The sequence below is a fragment of the Trematomus bernacchii genome, unplaced genomic scaffold (assembly GCF_902827165.1).
Source record: "Trematomus bernacchii unplaced genomic scaffold, fTreBer1.1, whole genome shotgun sequence".
Classification (NCBI taxonomy): domain Eukaryota; kingdom Metazoa; phylum Chordata; class Actinopteri; order Perciformes; family Nototheniidae; genus Trematomus; species Trematomus bernacchii.
In genome coordinates, this window is record NW_022987771.1 from 521082 (window position 1) to 529424 (window position 8343).

The 8343-nt window shown below is 40.6% G+C and overlaps 1 protein-coding gene across 1 annotated transcript; it reads right to left on the minus strand.

The window, feature by feature from the left end:
- Nucleotides 1-611: 611 nt before the first annotated feature.
- Nucleotides 612-6935, minus strand: pik3ip1 (phosphoinositide-3-kinase interacting protein 1). The gene is made up of 6 exons (XM_034148492.1): nt 6660-6935; nt 6345-6473; nt 5553-5669; nt 3948-4136; nt 3750-3828; nt 612-2161 (listed from the first exon to the last, which is right to left on the minus strand). The coding sequence occupies exons 1-6, from the start codon at nt 6769-6771 to the stop codon at nt 1945-1947; spliced, it is 843 nt and encodes a 280-aa protein (XP_034004383.1). The 5' UTR covers nt 6772-6935; the 3' UTR covers nt 612-1944.
- Nucleotides 6936-8343: the final 1408 nt, after the last annotated feature.

Below are 8343 nucleotides of genomic sequence, written 5' to 3' on the forward strand. Positions count from 1 at the left end.
TATTTATACTTTGTTAGGTATTTCATTAATACATTAGTTCAAATTTAAAATGTTGACAAACGCTCAATAGTTGTAGGTAAATATCAACAATTTAGAAAACGTACAACTTTTATAACATAATGTACATTTAAATTTTAACACACATCTCTGGCTATTGGAAAGACAAGCAGATCACTTTGGTAATGTTAATTTGCCATTTCCCCCATTTTATAGTAAATGATAAACAGGTTTAATGCGAAAAATATGCAATGGTTTATATGAAACATATTGTACATTTAAAAAAATAATATGATGAATTGTTCAGCTTTGTCAGCACCTTGAAATAAAGCTGAATACAATCCAGACATCAAATCAAACTTCCTTCTTACATATTTTTCGGGGATCGGTAAGAGTTGTTTTTAAAAGCCTCTTTGTCCTACTTGTACCTTATTATCTACTTCACTTTATTTACTTACTCGTGTGAATCCAACGACTTGACTGTGTCTAATAATTGCCAACAGGGGGAGCTGGTGCAAAACGTCCTACTGTGGACAAGCCTTTAAAACACCTTTCATAGTAAGAGCACTCATGTTGTTCTAACTCTGTTATAGATTAAATCACATCACAGTGTCTGAGTTCGATTTTTTTTATTTCCTTCTCAGGAGTGAAAATGCAGTCATACAAGTACTAAATTCAAATGCTGAACAACAGTATTTTAAACACTTTGCTTATGTGAAGAAAACAATAGTGACAACCAGCACACAGACTCTAACAATAATGGAGCAGTAGTAACCAAATGATGTGGATCTAGCAATAAAAACAAAACAAGATAATGTGGAGTGAACGAGTAATAGCAAACATACTGGAAGTAACGGTGCATCATGGGTAACACACTAAAGTCTCCTGTGTACGACGATTTTCAGGCAGGTATTTTTTTTTAAATGTCTTCTTTAATCAGTAGTTATACTTCTTAGGATGCAAAAAGATGACCCCCCATATACAAACATACAGCAGGTATCCACGTGCATGCACTCGTCTTTCTGAATGAACAACAGCAAACTTTGGACTGTTTCTATTCTACTCTAGTGCATAACTCAAATGTGTGAATTCTTCAGCACTTCCACACACGCGCTGTCCTGCTCTGCAAAGACATATCTGATTTCTGTTGTGCATTGTGGCAGTGCTGTTCTGTCCTGAGGACTATCTACTTTCTCTCGTGCTTTCTGAGAGCACTCATTTCCTGTCACTTCTTAACCTGTGGATGAAAAGTTATCTTTCATGTCTGCCAATGATCGCCCAACATGCTTTGTAACTGCATCGGCAGTCGAGTACAAAGAGAAAAAATATTCATCCCAGTTGCAGAAAAACAAATACATTCAGAAGTATCATGCTAAGGCAGAGTGAGAGGCCTTCCCTTGTCTTTAGAGGGCCTGTTTTACCTCATGTTTCCTCATCCTGTCTCAGAGGAGGATATATTTAGACACAAAAGTCTCTTCTCTCGGCACAGCCAACAGGTCAATATAAATGAAACTTCATGTGGAGAGAAACTTCTCCACATGGAAATACACAAAAGGTTATAAACCCAATTCCAAACAGCATCCCTTCATAAAGAATAGGCCACTATTATAAACACTGACTAGTCCATTAGACTCGAAATGCATACTATTAGTTAGGGGCAGTGCATTAGCTTATTTACTTATCAAATGTATAAACACGAGTATTTAAGACCTTGTGACATTCTTCATTAACAACAGATTGAAGTTGTTAAGAATGTTTTAACAGCTTGACTTGTTGGAACACAAGATTAAAAAGGGGACACAGCATTCAGTTCAAGTCTTTGGAGCAAACACTGCTCCCCTACTCCTTTTAAAACAGAGGTTACTCAGGGAGGCAGGAAGGAGAAATGAAGATGTGAAGAAGTGTTTTGGTCCACAGAGATGTATCACAGTCCTACGGGCTTCCTCTTCAGGCTCCGGGGGTTCCAGCGTGTTGGCCCATGAGAGGGTCCTCCCCCTCCACCCCCTCCTGGATGGGGGTAATCTCGTGCTCTGCTGTGATCTCGATGGTGTGCTCATCCATCAGCTCACAGGTGGGGTTGGAGAAAGCCGACAGGGGAAGAGTGATCCTCTGCATCTCGCGCTCATACACTCGCTGCTCATGATGCTTCTTTAAGTCCCGACCCCTAAACACAGACAAGGGAGATTCATTACATTAATAAATACTCTGAAATGTTCTGATACTCTGTGTATCAACAATGATTCTTTACACAAGCTTGAGTTTAAACAGAACACATTCTTCTATCCACAATCTTTGATGTGTTTTGCCCAGAATGTGTTGAGAAGATTAATTCACTTTCATGTTTTTACGGAATGTAGCAAGAGAGGCAGCTGGATGGAGAGGGAAGCTGCTAACAATAATCTGCCTAGTAGCATCTCTAAAGCTCACTAATTAACATGCCGTTTTTTGTGAAGGGACCAGACATTTCCTGGAGTTAAAAAATTCAGGCTAGCTGTTCTCTCCTGTCTCAATTTTTTTTTGTTAAGCTAAGGCTGCTAAGCTAACTGCATGCTGGCTTCAGCTTCAATTTTAACTGACATCAGAATGGTATCCATCTCTTCATCTAACTCTCAGCTAAAAATATGAATAAACATGATTTCAAAATGTCAAACTATTTACTATTAAGACATAATTACAAGTTGTTCACACAGAGAGTTTAGAAGACGTATTACTGATATAACATTAGGGACAAAACTCTTGCTCATCACTGCCTGATGGCTGAAGTGCTTTTTGCGGTTCTTAAGTACGTCAAGCCTGTGTGGGATCTGTACTCCTACTGAATGGTCAAAGGTCTGTTCCCAATGGGAGTTTAGCATAGACCTCTGCATGCATCACACCCTTTCTGGCCAGCAGAATACTAGAGTTACAAACTGTTGAAGGAGGGAAGTCTACAGCCAGTCCTGGCCGGTGTAGAAGAAAATTGGCATGCTTTCCAAACAGCTATCCCATTACAGACGGTGATGTCATGGAACACTGAGGCTTTGTATAAACGCCCTGACACAACATGTTGCTCCTCCATATTAATAATCACCTCCTAAAAATAGAAGACAAAGACTGGGGCTTGCTAATAAGATTTGAAAGCCAAAAGCAGAGCATTTTGTGCTGTACCAAAGGGAATCACACCAACGGGGCCATCCTATTTCACATTACATAACTGCAGTGAGTGTGCAGGATTCTGCATCCAATCCAACACTCTCTTCGCCTTCAACAGTATGAATGAAGGATTGCTTGAAATGGACTGTAGGCATTTCATTCCCTGCCATGTCTCCCCATGTTGCGTTGTTGTGAAACAAACCAATTAAATACAATGCGTTACATCTATGGGAACAACAAAGCGCATTGTTGTGTGAACAACAGCTGATGCCATGAACTCGAAAGCATTAAACATGCCTGAGTTTTAAGTAACTATTCTTGTCTTGCTCGTGCGCATCCTAAAACTATGAACACTACACATGGTAGTGGAAAAAGGAACTAACGAGAAGGCTCTGAAGCATTACAAAAAAAACTGAATGTCCCCCTAGGGAGATTAATAAAGGTCTTCTTCTTACATTTTGGCTCTCTGTGTCACAGTAATATCAGATGAACACAAAACAACAACTGGACTCAGTTCAAAAACCTCTTGAGGAATTAGTAAATGCTTTAAATGTGGTCCTCTTTCATACAATTCTTCTGAACCAAATGATTAATGATCTTGCTGTGATTAAGATACTGACCTCTTATAAAAGTAGCCGACTGTGATGCCTACTCCGAGGAGGATTATGATCGCCATCATGAGGATAGCAATGACGTAGCCTGAAAAACAAGAACGTGAACGGTTAAACCTGAACATACAAACACTTAGATATTTAGCTCATGAGAATGTATAACTCATAACAAGAGTTAACCATAGGTATAATGAACTACCAACATACCAAGGGTGCCAAGGTCCTTTTTCTTTGTGGGTCCTGTGCGAACTCGCTGGCTGATTCCAATCACTGGCTGCACTGGAGCAACTTTTCCCTGAGAGGCTTCAGATTTGTCTGGCTCTGAGCTCTTTGTGGTGGGAATGATTCCTGATGGCTCCAGGGGTTCGGCCTCTGCTGCTACAGTGAGGACGTGTTCTAAAGATGCAAATAAACAATGTTAAACAACAGATACATTTGTTTTTTGGGGGATGCTCTGAACTGTGCTACTGTTGATGTACTGCCAGTGGAAGCCAGATTATAACCAATAGTAGTAAGTGAGATTTTGACCACGAGGGGTTATCCTGGAAATCGATAAGTAGGACTGCTTTATGGCTGAATGGTATTTGGATTTTAATATGACTTTTGAATCTGTCGGAAGAAACTTCATTTGTGCCAAAATAGGGTGTGTGTCAGGTTATTGTGTCTAAAAACAGAATAATCGGTTGATTTTATAGAAAATGTACTGTATTACAATATAAAATATAATAATAGTATTGTATAGTGATACTTTACTTTACTTAATATTTCAATTTAGTCATGCACTTACTGGTGAATTTTCTGCACCGTGTAGTTTCAAATTACATCTCGTCTAAAAACATTAACAACTGTTTAAGAGGCAGGACTAACGCCCTGACATGGCTCTCTGCTGGGACATGCATCACAGAAAGGAGCGTTTAGCACATGTTCTTTTACATGTTCGACCTTGCCTCAGAAGACAGCTTACAGATGTCAACATCCGCTCTTTAACTTTCTTTTCATTTCCTCCACACAAGTTGTTTACAAACTCAAAAGTGAAAGGACAAGAACTCATAAATGTAAGCAGCCAATAAGCTGCTGTCTCCAAGCAAAGACTGTGACTCTCTACCAATGAGCTGAGGGTTGGGGCGTGGTCAACAGCTTTCTTCAAACTGAACTTTCTGACTGGTGACTGCAGGGCTTTGTTATTGTGTGACTAGGTGAGGGTTTGTAGACAGGAAAGGAACAAAGGACAAAGTAGACACTCCTCACAGTGGCTTAACCCTGACCAACGACCTACTGCAGACTAATTCAAAATGGGAAAAAACATGTGAAGAAAACTGTGGACTAGTGCGTTGGTGTTCGGATCAGGGGGGCACAGGTTCAAACCCCACTGCAGTCAGCATGTCGTTGTGTCCCTGGGCAAGACACTTCACCCCAAATTGCTCCTGTGAGGATTGCCCACAGTATTGAGTATGTAAGTCGCTTTGGATAAAAGCGTCTAACAAGTAACATGTAATGTAATGGTTTATTTATGGTAGGAAATATACTAAGAGGAAAGTTTGGTTGAACCATAAAAGTCGAGAATCTCTTTTTGGGTTGACTAATTAGAAAATCTGCATAATACCAAAAAGTTAATCTCATTATTTCTCCCTAGCATAGCCCACCCCCCAAAAATAATGAGAGCTTTACAGCGTAGAGAAAGTAGTTGCCAGCAGCATCAAGAGAGCACAGTATCAGGGCATTTTGGAAACAAAAATAATGTATGTGTTGCCAGGCCTGTCTTTTTCAAGCTGGGGTTCTCGCTACTTTCTAAAAATGTCAGGGTTAACCTACCTTTGCATGTGTCCAGGGAACAGAATTGTTTCTGGACGGTCCCATCTGGGCCAGCAATGTAGCACCAAGGCCTCTCAGAGGAGTCTGGGTTTCGGCAGTAATTGTGATCTCCCACACCTACAGGACATACGATAAAAACAGCACACGTCTGTTACTGATGCCTCCTCGATATACAGGAATGTCTGTCCTGCTGAGTGTGTAAACCCCTTGATTCATTAATCATTAACACTACTTCATCACACTACAATGGACAGGAGCCATGAGCACAAAGAAAGAAAAAGGCCAGTTGCTGTAAAGTGAGGCCTTAAGAAGATATGTTTTGCCATTTTTTTGTGATAGAATAAAAGGTGTTTTGATACATATCTCTCATTATTAAATGTTCATTCTTAACAATGGCAGACCCGTTGTGCAGGAAGTCACTTTTTAGTACCATGTTGCATCTCATCAGTAACATTATATGAAATAGGTGTTTGCTTTTGGCCCACAATGAAGTTTTAGTATTTGCCCTCCAAGGCGAAAAGTGTGGGCACCCCTTCCAAAATGAATTGTGTGTTTATTGCTCTGCATGTGTGTAAGAATTGCAATTCGGTAGTAAATTGCACTGCATCAAGATATCAAAAAATATGTCAGGATGATTATCATCCTGTTGTACCCATCCACATTAGTCACATGTAAAATCACCAACTTCCTGCCTTTAGCTTCAACAGCAGAAAGAAGGAGAAGATTCACTTAATTTAAATGGGCATTCACTGACTTCTGAAATATAAAAACTCATCTATTGAAGTTGTTTACCTGTCTGTGAATCAGGATGGAGTGTAACATCATAGTCCCTGGTGGTATTGGTCCAGTTCAAACAGGTCAGTCCTGAGGAAGAGCTCTGTAGTTCCCCTCTGTACTCCACTCCCTTGGATCTCATGCAATCTGAGAAGCACAACAAAATAACATGTGAGCACGACCCATATAAGTGGTTGTGCAATCAAAAAGAAAGTGATACAAAATATTGGACATTTTAATTTGAACTAATTAGGCTACATGTTATACCGTTTTTCAACAACACATTTCAAATTAAATAAAAACAATTTAAAAGTACATGATGTATTTTTGTACCTTTTTCATTCCCATTTGATGCATTGCTCTTCACCGCGGCCACGCTGAGGAACACCGCGTGCAGGGAGAAAAACATCTTGCAGAGCAGACGGGCTGACTTTACCGACAACATGGTGCTCAACTGTGCCTTTTTCTCAACAACAACGACACATTTAAAACATGTACAAAATGTTTAAAATGGATGAAGAGCCTGTGCATTCAGGCACACTGCTCCTCTAGCTGGAGTCCCAGCCCTTGTTTTTGTCAGAGGAGCCCAGCTTTCTTCGTAAACAGCCTTCCGTGGGAGGAGGAGGAGCTGCCTTTCTGCAGCACAAACCTCCAGGTCCTAATGCCTCACCAGGTTTTCACACACACACACACACACACACACACACACACACACACACACACACACACACACACACACACACACACACACACACACACACACACACACACACACACACACACACACACACACACACACACACACACACACACACACACACACACACACACACACACACACACACACACACACACACACACACACACACACACACACACACACACACACACACACACACACACACACACACACACCACACACACACACACACACACACACACACACACACACACACACACACACACACACACACATGCATGTTATCTCGTCATGCAGCCTTGTGAGAGTAAACAAGTTGTTAAAACAGTCAGTAGGAAAGTCAACTGGGTTCATTCACAATGATGTTCTAACATCAAACATATTTGATGGTTACTTCTATAAATTCTCCTACAACTTTTTTCCTTCTTCCTCCTTCCTCTTTCTTCAATAATAATTTCCATGCTTATTACATTTTCTGGGCGTGTCTGTAAATTGCTCTGCTTTCCATGTTCTTTTGAGGAAACATTGCAAGTTTATCCAACTCCAATTAATCCCCATCCAACTGCAGAGTTGTGTCCGGCCCTAAGTGCTTGGTGCAGCTGTCAAAACCAATCTGTCTGTTTCCCAGGATTCATTTCCAACAAACTAGGCCTGTTTTTCCCTCTAGCCTTAAGAAAACTAACAAAAAGAAGTACAACAATGTAAAGCAATTAGTGCATCCTCAATGAAAGGTGCTTTGAAGAACTGTTCACATGCAAAATAATAAAGACCTAAAGAAATACAAGTAGAATACATATTAAAAATAGCTAAGGGGTCTCTGGAATGAGAGGAATCTACGGAGGCTGATAAAGGAGAGCTAGCAGCACCTCCCTGTGTATCTGCCTGCAGGGAGCTATACTCTCAGCAGAGAGTGTCACTGTTGACTGACATACACAGAGAGTCCCTCAATGTTCACTAAGCCACTCTTCAAATATATGCAGCCTGGTTTTCAGGCAATTACTAGAGCAAACACAGAGCATCTGTCCAGCACTCTCCATCACACTGTGCTCATTCAGGGTTACAGAGGGCAGGGACCCTCCCAGCATGCACTGGGTGAATCCACATGTCTCCAGACCTTTAAAGGGTGAACACATGGCCAAGCCGACTAATATTTGTGGAAGCTTATTGCCACCACAAAATACTTTTACAAAAGTTTATATTAGCGGTTTTTCTTTTTCCAAGCACTAACGGACTTCCACAACTACCTGAACCGAGCTGATGTAGAGTAATCAATTACATTGGTAAAAACTATCTGATAAATTTGACTCCCAATCTCAA